The 18,825-nt window shown below is 38.3% G+C and overlaps 2 protein-coding genes across 2 annotated transcripts in view; both read left to right on the top strand.

Moving 5' to 3' along the window:
- The window catches only part of LOC128497178 (F-box/LRR-repeat protein 7-like), a 28,791-nt gene extending 26,903 nt beyond the window's left edge, over positions 1-1,888 (top strand). The window contains exons 10-11 of the mRNA XM_053467114.1: positions 199-309; positions 1,667-1,888. Of these exons, the coding sequence (XP_053323089.1) occupies positions 199-309; positions 1,667-1,793 (238 nt within the window). The 3' untranslated portion in view covers positions 1,794-1,888. The remainder of the gene's footprint in view (positions 1-198; positions 310-1,666) is intronic.
- A 2,034-nt stretch (positions 1,889-3,922) lies between these two features.
- The window catches only part of RASEF (RAS and EF-hand domain containing), a 31,603-nt gene continuing 16,700 nt past the window's right edge, over positions 3,923-18,825 (top strand). The window contains exons 1-3 of the mRNA XM_053467042.1: positions 3,923-4,920; positions 15,503-15,649; positions 16,163-16,253. Of these exons, the coding sequence (XP_053323017.1) occupies positions 4,544-4,920; positions 15,503-15,649; positions 16,163-16,253 (615 nt within the window). The 5' untranslated portion in view covers positions 3,923-4,543. The remainder of the gene's footprint in view (positions 4,921-15,502; positions 15,650-16,162; positions 16,254-18,825) is intronic.

Below are 18,825 nucleotides of genomic sequence, written 5' to 3'. Positions count from 1 at the left end.
TCCTTTAACTTGGGGCTTAAGCAGCAACTGCCCCGGGCTCAGTCTGGGTTCTGTTTTTGTAGGGGCAACTGGCGTAATTCCATATAATAATTACGTATGGACATAATAAAATGTATATTAAAAAAAGAAATATAAAGACTTATCGGGTTGGCAAATGAGTATCTTTTTTAAAATTAAAGCCATGTCTCCCTGTTGCAGGGTATGCTTGCTAGCAAGCTACTGCTATAACAGCCTAGAATGTTTGAAGCTGAGTTTCTGTAAGGACGTTACAGCTGATGCTATTGAAAAGCTGTGCAAAAACTGTAAAAGGTAAGATCTTCTTAAAATGTATTCCTCTGGAGTGTTCTCAATTTGAATCCAGAGTCTTGTCATCCCCAGCAATTTACGTTTTTTTTTTTTCTGGTATATTGATACTTTGGTAGCCTGAACTATACTACAGTATATTGGTTAAAATGCTTTGAGAGATGGAGCCTTGACTTACGGTCTAGCCCCCCCCCCCAGTTAACCAAATAATAAAACACAACCACCAGACATCTTGGGATTGAAAAGACCACTGCCATTTTATTTATTAAAGTAATTGAAATAGTAAACAAAGGTGTGTTAACAAGCTTGCCAAGTTATCCAGGTACCATGTCACACCAAATACCATAGTAGGTACCATACCCCGATGCCCCATCCACACCTGAGGTTCCAAGCACCACACCAACCTTCCACCAGTTATGACCACCAATGATGATACCACCACATTAACCCTACTGTAAAACCCCCGAACTGTGTCAAATGCAGCAAAAAAACAAACAAACCCCAGCAACCCCCTAACATTAAATAACCTCTCACCAAACCCCATAACCTTAAACAACCTCTCACCAAACTCCTCCTCCTAATTCCCACCAAAAAACATAGCCCTGCTCTGCACCCCTGTCAGCGCCCACTATAGCCCATTCTGTTGCTACTTTTGCTTTCACATGATTGTTGTTCGGGCTGGAAACCTCTCTCTTATTCACTTTAATGTCGTATTATATCTTGTAGTGGTAAGAGAATTTCTTTTCCATCTTCTTTTATTCGTACGGTCTGTTTTAGTTCATGTGTACAGGGCACCCTATGGTTTCTAACTCCTCAGTCTACGGTTTCTAATACACTGTATACTTGCTTGCTAATATTGGCACCTGGCAGGACCTTCTCTACTAGCTCAGCACCCTAGGCAGCTTTAAATGTCACCTACACGGTAGGTCTGGCACTGCGTGTTTATTTGTACGTATCAACATACTCTCATTGTTCAAACACTAGAATGACCCAAACACCTTCTATTCTAAAAGTTAGACAAGTTATGAGCTCATTGTGAAATAAATGTTCCTGGGTATTTTTGTTGCTGTTTTCCCTGGTGTCCTAATGAAGTGGTGTCCATGAGAAGTAACCTGGGATGGAAATAATTTTTTAAAAACGTAGGACGATCCCACAAAATTTTGAGGTTGTTGCCAAGTATGCATTATGCCACCAACCTGCCAGGAGATACTGCCACTGTTGGTACAAAACAAACATAATTGGCAGTACATCACCATTCTTAAGGCAGCAAACATCATCTAACTATCAGGGTAAGATTCTATCACTTATATGATTATACTTATCTCATTGTAACATATCATCCTGTTTACTTTTTTTGTTTCAGTTTAAAAGTCCTCCATCTGTATGGCTGCCGAGTATCTTCAGACCTTGCCATCATCAAGAAATTCAGTGAAAAATTCAAGATATTTCACGATCTGTCTATTCCAAATAAAAATATTTTAGGGGAATAAAGGATTTTACTTAGGAAAGTCTTTGTGCTAGATAAACTCATGCATGTTTAGTAATGCAATATTATTTTCTTAATAAAGGTATTCAAAACAGTAAACGAGTAAAGTATAATTGTATTGGCAGTTTCTGAACTGTAATAACATACTGTATATGTTTACTTAAGTCTACTGGTATTTTATATATATTTTTTCAACAGAAAAATGAAATAGCTTATATCTCAATCTAATAAAATCTCAATAAAGTATTAATTTTTATTTTACTTTTAGTATAAAAAATAGCAAAAAGAAAAAAAAACTGGGTGTGTTCTAGAAAACATGTGATAGAAGGAGGACTTTGGGTAATGAACATATTGGCGGCACTGCTTATGGATATCTAGCAGAAATACTTGATACTGGATAGCACACAACAAAAAGGGATTGTAGAGGTCCTGCATGTACTGAAGTCTAACTAAAGTCCTCTTGACTCCTTCCATTTAGATGCATTAGACAATCTGCATCAGAGAGAAGAATGGTCAGATTTGGTGGGCCAAATGATTCTTATCTGCCATTAAATATGAAATTTCTATGTTTTAAAGGCAAATGTTGCTAGGAAATTCATATGCAAAGGGTTGCTGATGCTTACAAGGATGATATATCCTAAATCAAAGCATCAAAAATAGATAACCAAAATAAAAGCTGATTGATGGCTATGCACCTTTGAATGCCATTGGTCCGAAATCCTGCTTTTAGAAAGTGAATTTTGTAAAAGGTGGATTCTACTATCCCTTTCCTAATTCAGTTACCAAACGACTGATAAATGCTAAATAGGCATGGCTGCACCTTTAAGATAATTTTAGAGGTGAAACCAAGTATATACCATGTTTATTATTACTTTTCACAGCTTTCATTCTGGTACAGCAAAGGGTTCGATGTAAAAATGTGTTTAAACATTTTCCAAGTCTCCATGAAAACCAAGAACCCAAGTTGCAGTGGGTTTCTTTAATTTCAGCTCCTCAACTGACTCCATTGAAGACTCCTTAAACCTCCACTTTAGAAGACATCAGAAAATCTTTGCAGTGTTCTGCAAAGAGAAACAGTGCGTGAGCTGAATTTCTCCATCAGTAATAAGCTTTTGTGACTATTGTGTTTTATATTGTCCAGCTAAAACTTCTAAGATTTAGGCTATCTAATATTTAGTGAGAGTATAGTTTACTGATTTCAATTCAAATGTTATTTCACATGTCACATTTCATATTTCAGTGGCATGACAAATAAATATAATTTAATTACTTTATTAATTTTGCACAAATGAAAGTTTTAGTTCTGTGGATCTGAATTAATGCAATATTCAAGGGGAAGAAAAGGCATTTTGTTCTTATTGAGTGCAACTTGCTTTTCCATATTTTGTTACTTGCATACCTGTTGGGCATAGCTGGGGGTATTTGCACCATTCCATAAACAAGGTACTTGACTTCATATGGTACTATTTAACTATTTGTGTGCCACTTTTTCTAGGTTATATGTTCTGAATTAATGCAAACCACCACAGTAAGATTTCTATATAAATCCCTAAGTGAATCAACTAAATTGACCTGGTGTGTTTTATACATTATGCTCTTTTTGCATAAGCATATTTCACCCATACTACTATGTAATAAAAATACAAAGTTTACGCTCACACACTGTACCCTATTAAAAAAAAACATATTCAAGAATAAAAAATGCATTGTCAACTGCCAACAAATTTACTGTATGAAAAAAAAAATATTAATACAATGATTATCAGTATAAAAGCAATTAAGACCTAGGATCACGATCAACTAGCTTGGATCCATAACATACATCCATATGGAGTTTATTCACAATTATTCTTTTTCACTCATGGCTTTATTATCAGTACTAGCTAGATATGCATTCCTGTGAAAATAAAAGAGGTTTGTAATGTAGGCTACATTTAGGCTACACTAAATCTGTGTTGAGTGATAAGGAGATGTTTGAAAGGCCATCAGTGAGGACCTTGATGAGCTGAGTAGAGCAATGTCACACTCAGTCTAAGAAGCTGTTTAACCAGTTTCTTCTCCTCCGACCTGACCTGAGATTAGTGAGCTGTAATACTGAGCTGTCAGATCACTTTCCCTTACTTCTTCCAGAGAAATAGAGAGGCGGGGCTGGCTGTTGAGCCTGGAAGCCCTTCACGACGTTGCTTGCAGGCTTCCCGGCTGTGCTGGGGCATAGCAGTGCTGTTTGCCGGCTCCCCATAATTGCATCATTTTGAAGAAGGGTCCTGCACTATGGGACGCCTCAGGTGTGAGAATTGGGAGAGGGAGCCACAGACACAGAGCCCACTCCCTGTTCTTTCCACCTGACCCTCCGGAGGAGGAGGGTGGCAGCAGGGCAGCTAGCCAGGCACAGGGAGGAGAACCAGCCCCGTGTGCGCACACCTGTACACGCCATCTGGGTCGCAGAGAAGGACTTCCCCGTTTATTGTGTTGAGTCCAGTTTCTGGGAATTGTCGAACTCAGCCGGCCACGTCTGCAGAACTCTCTGTTTGTGCTCTGGGGTCGGATTAGTCACTTCGTGTACTTCTGGTCTCATAGAAGAACCCACCTGCTGTCTCTTCCAAGACATTTTGGATCTGATCTGCAGCTGCTTCTTCGTGTTCTATTACTTCTCTTTACTCTTGTGATTCTGTGTATTGGGCACCATTAGGACTGCAGTCTCCCTGTAGCCCTGCTTTCCCTGTATCTTGCTTTCTAGAGGGCGATCTGCTCTGGATGGAAGAGAAGGACGAAGTGTCCAGGCTCCGCGCCCTCTTTCGTGCTGTTGATGCCAACCGTTCTGGGCGTCTGGAAAGAGAGGACTTCTCTTCTCTGTGTACAGAGCTCAGGGTGAGCCCGTCCCAGGCAGAAACCATCTTCAGACGTCTGGATACTGACAGGGACGGGTCTATCACCTTTGAAGACTTTGTTATGGGATTTCGTGGAGCTAGAGGACTCCAGATGTCAGAAGGCTCTTTGAACTCTAGTACAGGAGAGTCACAGAGGAGTCCGATTATCTCACAGAATGAAGAGCTTCATGAAGAAGAGACCTTCAACCCAGTTTGGGATGATTTCCAGCTGAGACTGGGAGAAGATGCCAACTATATCCCAAGGTCAGTCACACCTCAATTTCCTTTCTTAAACGTCTGAATCCCAACTATTATGTTTATCAACTTGTGTTGGTTGACGGTAATCTCGTTCACAAGCAAAAGATTTACCTGGAAAAACGTTACATATGTAATCTGTTTCTTTAATATGTGAAATTGCAACAAGTGTCTTTTAAATACTAATTTTCTATTCCGATTTAAGAGAAGAATCAACTAAAAAAAGTTTAACCCATCTCTAGTTTATGAACAGCTGCCAGGCACCCAGAGGCTTCAGCTGTTTTCTGTCTATGGGAATCATGGTTAGAGTTGGGAAACAATTCCATTAGGTGTCTTCAGTGGTGAAGAGCATACTCTGTTTTTTCCTGATCATTTATTATAGTTACATCATCCATTTTAGGATTATTAAATCACAGGCAGATTAATAAGATACTATAATAGGTGAAAATAAGGCAATACTGTAGCTTTGCAAACTTGCTGAGAATGGCAAAAATTTACCAAAATCTATTATACATTGATATCGAATAAACATTATTTCTATTAACCATGAAGTTGACATGGTTTAAGGCCATGAACCCTCCATGATTGGACAGAGGGCAAAGGTTACTTTCAATGAGAGGGGTTACAGTAAATACCGTATTTGCTCGATTATAAGACGACCCTGATTATAAGACGACCCCCCAAAATCTGAATATTAACTTAGGAAAAAAAGAAAAAGCCTGAATATAAGACGACCCTAAAGGAAAAAAGTTTTACCAGTAAATGTTAATTCATGTAAACTATTTTTTTTAATAAAAGCTATGATTGAGAAAAATATTTTTTTTTGTTTTTATTTCTTGTATTTTCCAACCTGTCCCCCAGTTACGCACATCTGCCCCCAGGCTTGCCACACCAATATGGCACTGTGGCCCATGATATACCTTTTAACCCTCTATATGCCACTGTGCCCCATGGTATGCCTTTTGACCCCCTATGTGCCACTCTGCCTCCAGAAATGCCTTATACCCCTATATCCCATTCTGGCATTTAGGGGGTTAAAATGCATATTATGGGGCAGAGTGGCATATAGGGAGGTATAAGGCATTCCAGGAGGCAGAGTGGCATTAAGGGAGTTAAAAGGCATTATATAGAGCACTCTGCCTCCAGAAATGCCTTATACCCCTATATGCCACTCTGGCATTTAGGGGGTTAAAAGGCATATTATGGGGCAGAGTGGCATATAGGGAGGTATAAGGCATTTCAGGAGGCAGAGTGCTCTATTAAATGCCCCCTTAACGCCACTCTGCCTCCTGAAATGCCTTATACCTCCCTATATGCCACTCTGCCCCATAATATGCCTTTTAACCCCCTAAGTGCCAGAGTGGCATATAGGGGTATAAGGCATTCCAGAAATGCCCTACACACACACACACACACACTTACTTACTTACCGGTGCTTCCAATTTCCTGCTGTATTGCCGGGGCAGCGGGTTGACGTCTCATTCCGCGGCAGCCGGAAGGAGGTGGAGTTGGCAGCGGGGGTTTGTATGCGTCCGTCGCAAATACCTTCCCCGGCTGTCAGAGATCAGAGTTCCCTGCACCGGTGCGGGGAACTCTGATTTCTGACAGTCGGGGAAGGTATTTGCGACGGACGCATACAAACCCCCGCTGCCAACTTCACCTCCGGAAGCACCGGTAAGTGTGTGTGTGTGTGGGGGGGCGTTAAATTGGGGGGGGGGCGACGACAGGAGGATCCAGGTCCCCTGCAGCGGTGCGGGGGATCTGGATCTTAGTCTCCTAATCAGACCTCTATTTGAGGTCTGATTAGAAGACGACCCCGATTATAAGACGAGGGGTATTTTTCAGAGCATTTGCTCTGAAAAAAACCTCGTCTTATAATCGAGCAAATACGGTAGTAGTCCTTTATGGTCAAAATATTCGCATATTTACTCCACTCAAAACCAGAGTGTTAAAAGAATGTGAATCTATCTTAAAAATATTTACTTTCATAAATGTATCAATACTAAGGATACATCTAATATTACAGAAAATATTAGCTGGACTCTCTCAATCATGGATTACAAATAACAAGCATTTGAGGTTCAAAAGAGAAAAGTAATGCAACAACCATAAAAACCAATGCGATAGCTCTACTGATTCGTCCACATATGCTATTTTGCTTCCAAATTATCTTCTGCCCATCTGCATCATCTGGTAGATTTAGAAACATAAATACATTTATCAAATGTGGTACTATCATCTCCCTCAATTTAGGAAGGCTTGATGAATAGAATAAACAATAAAGGGTATCTACCATGTGTTTCAGACAGATACAATCACCTTGGCAGTACTGCAACACATCAGCAAAGTAACAATTCATAGAAAATTACACTAGCAAAATATCCAAAAACCTTTTTAAAAATAAAAAAAATCATAAATTTTATTAATACAATATTTCATCATTATGTTAAAGCTTCTGAAGGGTTTGCACCAGATGGTAGCGCTGAATTCTGGACTGTAAATACAAGCATTCCCATCTCCCACAATAGCACATAACAACCTGAAATATTAATAGGTCTGACAGGGGCACACCTAGAGTATTTGGCACCTGGGGGGAAATCCTAAACACCAATCTGGTATAGGGTCTGCCCAGAGACTCCGCCCATTTGTGGAAGTGCTCCGGGAGACCTGGTTCACCTAGAAGTAGACAAAGAAAGAAGACATACCACCTGCATGAAAACCAGAACTTGTCATTATGTAAAGATACACCTAACCTGCAACAAGCAACAATATCAACCATAACATATTAGTAGTAAAAGCATCAACTGGGAGTCGTATATCTGATCACAACAGGTAGAATGGGAAGGAGTTAGTTCCAGACTGTGTGATTCTGAGAATCTGCCCCTTCACTCGGAAATTGGCACACATAACCCCGAGAGCTCCTAGGTATGTTGATCAGCAACACTTGCAGTTTGCAGTTAAGGGAAATTGACACCCTCAGAGCTTTACAGGAATGCAGTCTTAGAGGGAAAGCTTTTAGCATGGCTAAGTTATGGACTGCTTGTATGAGTATGAGTTGATAGGGTCCGGATGATCTCTAGAGGTCGTTGGTCGTTCAGATGGCTTTATTAGGATGATTAAGAGAGTGTTAGGAATAAAGGTTGTAATGTACGCTTCTCAAAGTTGCGTAGGAGTGAGAAAGTCTGATGGAACTGGGAAGGGAATTCCACAGAAAGGGTATAGCACAGGTGAAATCCTGTATACGGGAGCAAGAAGAGGTAGTGACACTAGAAGAGAGACGCAGGTCATAAAAGAAATGAAGAGAGCGGTTAGGTGTGTATTTGGATAAGAGGGTAGAGATACAGGGGATGCAGAGTTGTTTAGTGCTTTGTAAATCGGGTCAGAAGTTTGAAATTAATACTGGAGGGCATGGGGAGCCAAAAGAGCATAAGCATAGTGAAGCAGCAGATGAGGAACAGTGACAGAGAAAGATTGACCTAGCTGCAGAGTTGAGGATGGATTGGAGTGGTGAAAGGTAGGAATGGCGGAGACCAGTTAGTAGGGAGTTGCAATTGTCCAGACAGGAAGACTTTAAAGGTGTTGATCCACCCTTTGTGTGGGGAAACCACGGTCCAAATCTAATAATGTTTATTCCACTTATATGTTTCTCTGTTACCTGTGCCAGCACTCTTGGGGGGGGGAGTCACGTCTAGGAGCTCTCTGGGTCTGCAAGAGTAGACTTGGTGGCACAGGTTTCTTGATGTGACCTAAAAGGCAGTTGGGGACTTCCCTCTCAAATTCCCTTTCATTACCAATCCTTCTAAAATGAGTAAACAGTGTTTCCCCACCACCTCATTGAGCTACTGGTGGGATGAAAAGAAATAAAACACAGTAGGCCTATATATGTAGAGATTTGCTTGTATTATGTTTATTGCTTAACACAAAATGGTAAGATGAATGTAACACAACCTCATTGGCAGATTCCTATGAACTACATTTCCTGAACTAGAAACTTTTTTTCACCTGTATTCTCAGCGGAACACCATTTTTCAACAATCTTTTGGGAATCATAAGCTCATCATCGTAAGCACCAATTGTTACACAAGTAGATATTGGCACCTGGGGGTTTGTTGCATCTATTTACAGCAAACAGCATTTGTCATACCATACTTAGATTGAAGTGCATTTTTCCTGAACACGTTTAATGTTCTGTTGAATATAGACGCCTAATGTGTTTTTTCAGAGACGGAGTAAAATATTTATCTCAGATGAGATTGTTGTAAAGTAAAAGTTAAATATCCTTTTTTGTCTTGTACTTACTCAGGGTGATTTCATCTTGAACTGGTCTCTTGACTTTAGAAAAAAGAGAACCAGCGACGTACCTGATACGTCATCAGTAAAAAATGGTGCTTTTGGAAGTCCCAAAATGGAAGTCCCAAGAAAAAAAAGCAGCTTATTTTGATTTTCATTAACAAGAGTGCTAGCCAAATAACAGTAATTTGTGATTAAATTCACCTTTACAATATGACTCCTAATATGTTAGATGAATTTGGCAAAGTAGTTTGGAAAAATATAATTTTAAGTTTGAGCTATGCTTGTTTTATTTGACTAATTCAAACAGTATTTCAACAGTGTTTGCATATGTTTTGTCAATGGGAACACAGGTTATCATTATGTTTTATTTATATAAACAATTTAGGCAGCATTTTTACAGTGCATATATGCAAGGGGTATGGCAAAACTAGAATTGACAGACCAAGACAAACTAAGAACACTAGGTAAAGAGGGTCCTGCTCGCAAGTTTACAATCCAGAGGGAATGGTGCATCGAGAAACTTAAGGTATGGAGAAATCGAAGAGATAGCGCCATGAATAAATAGGAGGGTTGTCTTAGTGGCAGAGAAATTCTAGCTAGGCTTCAAGGATTTTCTTAAATATTGAGAGGGAGATTGAAAGCTGGAGTTTAGGTGGAAGTGGGTTCCAGAGGTATGGGGCAGCACGAGTGAAGTCTTGTAAGCGGAAAAAGAATACAGCACTGCACCTGTGTACTCAATTCTGCACTTGTTTGTATATTTCTAATGGAAACGCTGTATAGTCTGTTGGAAAATAAAACAACTTTGGTTATCATGTGAGTGCTGAAAAAGGGAAGTACCATGCCTTTTAAGCTGTGTTCATCATTTGAGAAATGTTAGGACAAACTGGGCTAGCCTTTATTCCAAGCACAGAAAATAATAGTGGAAATAGCACTGACAAAGAAAAAAAAGCAGGTGGTGTTTTTTGATGAATTAGATGCAATAGAGAAGAGTAGGGTGGCTTCAATTTTCTGTTATATAATAAAATATATATATTATTTTATTTGGGTAGGTAAGTAGCAGGTTAAGGATAAACAGATTTACCGTGTTTATATATTATAAAAATAAAGATTAATACATTAAATGTTATTTTTTTAATAAAATGTTTATTATCGTAATTGTGCCAACTAAAAGAACCAACATTTTTTTGGTTTTAGGGCCATTCTGATATTTTTTTCCCCCGACAATCTCTAAAAAACCTTACCTGCTAGTGTTCTATTCTAACCTTTCAGAAATGGCACTGCAGAAGGAACACTGTAAATGCCAGTTCTGATATTTCAGTGTTTGCCTTGATGTGTCAATAAGTAGCAGTTTCTCTCCTGAGCCCATTGGTTTATCTTGTGCCAATGTTTTATTAAATAGTAAATGTTAATATAATTTTTATCAATAACCAGAATGAGGAATCTGCACACTCCAAGAGAACCCAGGTGCTTAACTGTGCTAGGAAGGGCCAGTTCCCCAGTAAATCCAATAGATAAATGAAGGCTCCAGGCACTCAAGAGTTCCAACGTCAGGCAGATTTATTGAGACAAGAAACAATGTTTTCACCTCACAATGAGGTCTTTTTCAGGTTTGAAACATTGATTCTGGTCTCAATTTAATTTTTATCAATATTGTGGATGTAAAATTTCCCAGAAATTATGAAACGAAAGGTCTGAATCAGGCTTTTATTTTGGGAGTTTATTCATCAAACCTCATCAAATTAGGGAATCCCGATATCAAAATGAATTCCAAAAAATCCAGAGTAGTCAGCAAACATGGGAACTTGCAGGCTTTGATCATGAGTCTCAGAGTGAAGGGGCAGATTCTCAGTTTCACATAGTGTGGAGATCCCTCATTCAGACACCATATGCTACCAGTATGTCATGGTCGACAACTTGACATCCCTACTTGAATGTAAGTGACTGGAGTGTATCTTTAAATAATGACAAGGCCAGGTTTCCATGAGTACCACTAACAATACTTAACATTTCAATTATTAGAGCCAGCTTAGGGCTTTCATGCACTCACTTCCCACTTGGTTCTAAATTAACTGTCAAAAAACTTAGTCCCCAGCAACATCAGAGGTGATGGACAACTGTTCCAAGAATCTGACTCCAGTTGGTCGCAGCTAGTCCTGATTTTTTGTAATGCGTTACCCAGCTTGCTAATTACCTCATGTTACCTGAAAATGATAACACCTTGGGGCAACTCAGACCTTAAATAAACAACAGGCAAATCCTTATGAACTAAGAGGGGCGATTTTGCGCTTTATAAAACAGTTACTTGTTGATATTTTGTCATGGCAGTGCACTTCATTTCAGGGGCTCTAGAAAGGTCTATTTCAAAGCGTCTTATCTGGAGGCTGTACATATGAATCCATATTGTTTCTATGGCAACCTATTGTCTTCCTCTGTCTCATAAAAGCAAGCCTTTTAGGTGCTTCTCAAATATATTCCAACATTGATTATGCATTCCCTACACAATAAAGCAATCATGGTTTCTTACTATTTTTTAATTAAGTTTAATTTACTTATACTAAAATTTATAAGTAAATTAGCCAACAAAGTCTTATTTCAATCAGTGTATATATCTGTAATAACAGAAAAACAAAATATATTTTTTTTCATTTTCTTGAACTATTATTTTCTAGTCTTGAAGGTTATGGACAAGTTTCCTAAACTGTTGATCCCTGAGATGCAAGTTTTCCTGATTAATAAGACCAATGACTTGATCTTAGTATAAGAACAAAATTGGGTATGATCCTAAAGAGTTGATATAACAAATATGTAATCAACAGAAGGAATAAAGAACAATACCTTAGGGATCTTGTTCAAAAGGATATATTCAATAAGTGTGCTGTGGTCTATCAGCCAAGGTCAAATGGAATGAGTTAGGCATGTTGTTTGCTATGAATAAGTTTTTATCTTGTGGTTATTTTGGAAGGCAAATTCTGATCATATCTGATAAGCCAACCCTACCTTCTTGTGGTTTGAATAGATGGAGGTAAGAGCATTAAACCCTGGATTTCTAGCTCTACAAAACGGTATCGATAAATTGATGGGTTCATATCAGACATGAGTAGCATCTTGGTGATAAATGGTAGTAACCCACTATTATTTATACAGATACCCAACTGAAGACAGGACCTCTACAATGACGTTCTAGATACATGACTAATTATATTATTCCTCCAAGAATTCCTTGCATTAACGATGAATGAGAGTTGAGATTATCATTACAGAAAAGGATTGTCCTTTAATCTTACATAATGCGCTGAAAGTGCTCATATTTCAGCCGTAACCCTAATTAGCTCTATAACAAAAGCATTATGGTAACCCGATGATGCAGAAAGTAATGCAGTATCTGATAACATTGCTTGAGTGAGGTGTGATTTTAAAGTCATAGCCGATGTAAAGCCAAACGTGATCAACCGCAGAGTGTTCCAGTTGCCAGTATCAACGGTCAAATAATATATACAACGGGATTCCAAAGGTGGAACTGAATAGATATAGTTTGTATTTATAAAAACAATTGTCCTGTTTATTGCTACAAAAAAAGCATGGCTGCATTGTAATCTAAAACACCAACTTCCTTACTTTTTGTGCAGTGTAAGTTTTCAGCACAAAATAAAATAAATAAAAAAAACCTTAAGAACACACAACCAAATTATACCACACAATATGTTACCTCATGTAAAGTAATATGATAGCAGTCTGTAACGTAACCTTATAATTGACTGCTACAATTCCACTATAATTGGAAAGTTGCCCTTTGATAGAAATCACTATATTGCTTGTTTTCTATTACCTATGAACTTTAGCAAATACACAATGGAAAGTTATGCCCTATGTGTCAAAAATAGTACCGTATTGGCTCGAATATAGGCCGCACCCGATTATAGGCCGCACCCGATTATAGGCCGCACCCTAGAAGTTTGGTGCTATTTTAAAGAAAATTTTATTTTTAAAGAAAAAATACACATAAGTGGAATAGTAAAACAGTATTTTAACCAATAAACAGGAATACATGTATTTTAACTTTTTGATATCTATTACGCAGTTAGTCAGCATATGTGATATATAAACAGAAAACCAATAGCCATTTTACAGTTCCCCCTTAATTCATAATGCACTTTATTTACAGATATTCCCCTATGCTCCCCTGATATGCCACTCTGCCCCCAGATATGCCACTCTACCCCCCAGATATGCCACTTTTCCCTCCCAGATATGCTTTATGCCCCCTAGAAATGCTAATCTGCCCCCAGATATGCTTTATGCCCCCTAGAAATGCCACTCTGCCCCCCTGATATGCCACTCTGCTCCCTAGATATGCCACCCCCCCAGATATACCAATACACCCCCAGACTCCCTGGTATCTAGCGGGGCCGCCATGTCACCAGCTGCAGCGATGCGCGCAGACAGCCTCCACTGCCGGCACTTCCGCTGGGGCTTCTGTGGTGGAGCACCGGAAGGTTATGTCACGCCAGTGCTCCACCATAGAAGCCCCGGCGGAAGTGCCAGCAGCATAGATTGTCTACGCACATCTTGCCCGGTGCATCTCTGCGCTAAACCCCGATTATAAAAGAAGATTGTTCATGCTGTGTGTCTTCGTGTTTGTTTATCCGCCGCCATATTCGTTTGTTCCTTATTCGGTTTGAACAACGAAAACTCAAAATACTTGTTTGTTTTCATGTTCCCCCGAAATGAATGCAAAAGTCTAGTATTTAAACTGAGCTAGTTTGGGACAAGTGAAAAGAAGAAACTACAAAGGCTCAATATTACTAAAAAAAACCTACCATTTACAGTGGCTTCACAATCTCCCCTGTTTTTGCATATTTGTCACACATAAATGTTTCAGGTCATCGATATAATTTCCGAAAACACAACTTTTGGTATCACTCCCAAGACTTTGGGCTATTATTCTGTGGACTGATGAGTCAAGAGAGGACCTTTTTAGAGGACATGGGTCATGTTACATCTGGTGTAAAGCATTCCACAATAAGAACATCATACCAAGAGTCATACACAGGCCTAGTAGTTTTATGGTCCGGGGCTTCTTTGCTGCATCAGGACCTGGGCGACTTGCCACAATTCATAGAACCACGAAATCTGCTCACTACCAGAAAATCCTGGAAGAGAATCATTTCCTTATCTAAAGCAAAGGCGCAGTTGAGTTATGCAGCAGGGTAGTGACCTAAAGCACACAAAGTCCACCTCTGAATGGCACAAAAGAAATTAAACAAAGGTTTTGGAGTGGCCTAGTCAAAGTCATGAGTTAAATTTGATTGATTAAAAAGGCAGTTCATGCTTGAAAACCCTCAAATGTGGCTGAATTCTGCCAAAAAGGGTGCACCAAAATTCCTCCACAAAGATGTAAAAGACTCATTTCTAGTTATTGCAAAGGTTTGTTTGCAGTTTTTGCCACCACCAATTATTAGGTTATGGGGTGATTACTCTTTACCAATAAATGAAAATGATCATTTAATGATCATTTAAAAGCAGCATTTTGTGTGTACTCACACTGTGTTTGTCGTATATTACAATTAGTAGGATGATTGGAAACATTTAAATGTCACAAATAAGCAAAAGTAGAAGAAATTGGGAAGGCAAATATTTTTTCTGAGCACTTTGCAGCTTTTCAATACACTTTGTCACCGGCTGTTGTGCCACACACGTTGGGTTCCTGGAGGTAAACCTTTTTAAAGGATAGTGTAACATCCCATACAACCCAACCACCTATGAGGAAGATTACAGTATTTTACAGTATTTTGTAAGATTACAGTATTTTGTAAGTACTTAACTATGCATTCTTTTTCTGCCCCCATAAAAAAACCTGGTAAAAACTACCCTCTGTTATGATCTTTTGGTGCCAGTAATTTTATAACTTCACAGTATGGTGGTCTCATTGGCTGGCCGTACCTCAACATGGAGGCGAAAACAAATAGCTTCTTGATCCAAGGAGAGATCTGACTGCCATCTGTAATATCATTACTACATGACTCATATTATTGTGTTTTAGGTTTTTTTGTGCAGAATATCAAACCTGTAAATATTTATGTTAACATTCTAGTAACCTCATTTCAAAGACTAGTTTGCATGGTTTAGCTAATGTCATCTGAAGTAAAGCAATGTGTTTTAATTCAACAAATTTAAGTTGTTACTGGTATACTCGTAAATGTAATAGGCCAACCATCAATATATTTTAAATGCACTTCTGGTTGTGAGGTGAACTGCACATTATTGTTTGACTCTTTACATATTTTGACTTTGTTTTCAGGCGTGAACAAGCCAGTGTCCTTTACCAGAACATCCACATAGTGGAACCACTTTTAATTCAGCAATATGAGCACGTTATCAGAAGCTTTGTTCGCGAAATCCGACTTCAGAGCACTGAAATGGAAAACTTGGCTATAGCTGTGAAAAGGTAGAGGAGTTATCATCTTTTTTTTTTATATACTATCTCAATTTAGATCTTCTTTAACACTTTATGTATCATGGGGCTTGTCATTGGGTATGGGTATTGGGGATATGGGCATTTCGATCATCAATGAAAAATAAGAATTGTCACCTCTATTTGCCACCGCCCACGACTGTGACTAATGCAGCAACACCACTCCACAAACTCAACCACACAACAGGAGGGAGGGTGGGACAAACAACACCAGGTAAGGTTAAACAAAATGGCTCCGTTCCCCTGTGATCACCAAACTTAAATATCCTCCTACCAAAACTCCTCCCCAAAAATCCCCAATTCCTGCCTTAGCCTAGCCCTGCTCAGTGCTCTGTCAGGGCCCACTCTAGTCCATTCTGGCCCCTGTGGGCTTCATCCCTGATCTGCCCTGTAAGTTTTGGAATAAATAAGTGACATGGGTTTTATGTTTATATCACAGAACTCAGAACAGAGCAGCTTGTGAAATCTCCTTTTTTTTGTTTACAGAGCTCAGGATAAAGCAGCCATGCAACTGAGTGAGTTAGAAGAGGAGATGGATCAGCGTATTCAAGCTGCAGAAATCAGAATAAAGAAAGAGGTGGGTTTTTACTGACTGGGAAAAATGTGGCCTATTTATGCCGTGGATGATTGTAGTATTGTATTCCACATTTGAGTTCCTCTGAAAACAGGAGAAAAGACTTCATTGTCACCTTTATCAATACCTTTTCCTAAGGTACCTGTTTATTGCTAAGTTATAAACAGCCTTTCACTTTTAGTTTGATTGTCCTTTACATTGATTTACATATTTCTATGTTTTAAAACTTATTTTTACATTTATTTTATTTTGTAAAAATAGTTTAATCAAAATATCAATTATAGTACCGTTTTTTGGTTTTATGTTTTAGAGAAATGTTTCTTGCAGAAGGAGCAGTCCTTCTACAAAATAGCAAAAATAGTCTACTTACTGGTCAAAAAATATAAATATATAAGAGGCAATTATAAATAACGATAAATCTGAAATAAAAGTGCAGTATTTAGGCATTTCATCTCATGCATAAAGTATAGAAGATGTACGGTAAGTGTTCTGAAAATCCTGATACAGATTCCAAGCTGATGGATTGTAGCTAATAAGGCAAATACAATATACTGTAAGTCTTCGTGTGTGATTTATGGTTTAATATAATTGTAAGACAGAGAAGTGATTAAAAGACAAAATGCCTACTCACATGGCAACAAAAAATATATAATATATTAAATAAAATATATTTACCTTCTGAGAAATGCTTACAAAGATGTTTTTTTACAAACTTGTATAACTCATCATGGTATTATTAGCATTACTTTTCAATGCTTCCTTAATTAATTAGTTCTTTAACTATCTGTAATATTGTCCTATTTAATAATATTTTCTCAAAGCGTAATTGTAGCCTGTGGCAATGGGAATAAAAAGAGACCATGGATATATTAAAAAGATTTGTTGCCTTGGTGAAAAACTTTTTTGAAGTTTTTATGTTGTTTTCTGTATATTTAAACATCTAGAAGGGAGGATAACAAATCTGAATTTAATATTGTCAGAACATGTCTAGGTGAAACGATACTTTAGAATCTAATGGCTGCTTTAGCCAAGTTACAGATTTAACCAAGACAGTTACAATTATTACAACTTCTTAAATATCATTAAAAGCATTTTAGGATAGTTTCAGCCTCATATAGAGTTAAATAGCATTTGGCATAACCAAGCGTTCAGAAAGAGGTGTGTGATTATGGAAGTACTTACTTTATCACCTAAACTTTCTTTGTAAACGAATACTTGTGTATTCATGCTTATTACACAATGTGGAGAAGGAATCCTGATATAATAGGGGACATTTTGATATATAGCATTTGAACCTAAGTGTATGGGTCAAGTGTTTCCATAGCCATAGTCCATTATGACATTGTGCTATCTGTAACATTTGAATTGAACCCCGTGTTGGTTTTCCATACAGGGTGTTTCACGTATTTTGTTTAAAGCAAACAGGTACACCTACAATACAAATGCAGCATGCCTTCATTTTATTTACTTTGTGGGCCTGTATCGTGTTAATACTACTATGAGTGTGTGGGTTTACAGTGTAATAGAAGCCTTGCTCAAGTGTTTTGCAGCAAAACTAATGTGTGGGAGGTTACACCCTGGAGCAGGTGTCCCATCTCCAGAAGGTAGTTCATGAGCTTTTAGTAGTTATGTAGCTAACGCCGAGTAGCTCTTAAGCTACGGACACACTCCATGTCGAGTATGTGCCTATTCTAGCACTGCTAGAAAGAAGCACAGTTACGACATTGGGGTGTTCAGTTTTCTGTTATGTAGGGAGCGTATATCAACACTACTGTATTGGTTGTAATGCCAAGGTTATTCAAATTCAACGAGAAATGGGGACTTCTGTTCTTAAAAAATAGATATACATGTTTTAAGTGCCCTTCCTCAGATTGGAAATTTCTTTGGTTTCAGACATTGTTCTGAATGTAAGTAGACACAATAAAGTGATTAATATCAACCCATACAGCCCAGTTATGTATACCCATTTAAGCCTGACTATCTGCCTTCCTTGGAGTATCTTTATAGTATGTGCTAAACGTAATATTGATGGTATCAGAATTATCCTGTTGCTACTGGTCAACTATTCTGAAACTTAGTGACTGTTTTATAATTATCTAGAGGTTGGTACTTTAGTTGAATGTATGATACAAGGTAAAATTCTGTACCAGAATAAGTATGTGCAAAAACAGTATCTGGAGGAAAAAATATCATTGTTCAAACAAAATGGGTATTTTTTAAAACAAGTAGAAAAAAATATTTTACTTTTGTGAGGGTGTGTTGCTCTATAGAGATACTTGATAAGCTTAGATATGAAGGTTTGTAGAAGAGAAGATGGCTTTTTGTCATAATCAAACCACTTCAGTCTTTTGGCATTTGGTAGGTTTACCCTCGTATAAGCAAGTGTTCACAGGATAGCAGTTGTTGTCAGTAAACAATTTGCAATGGTGGGAGGCAACTTCTTTCTTCAATGGCAACTATTAAGCCAGGATTTAAGGATATCCATACCTATGCAAAAAAGGGTCAAATCCTCTTAATTGATCCATTGATTGGGACATTGCACTCAAGGAATACTCTTAAACCATGAGATGTTTAA

This window comes from Spea bombifrons, chromosome 1, assembly GCF_027358695.1.
Source record: "Spea bombifrons isolate aSpeBom1 chromosome 1, aSpeBom1.2.pri, whole genome shotgun sequence".
NCBI classification, from domain to species: Eukaryota; Metazoa; Chordata; class Amphibia; order Anura; family Pelobatidae; genus Spea; species Spea bombifrons.
This window is presented reverse-complemented; position numbering and strand designations above follow the sequence as displayed.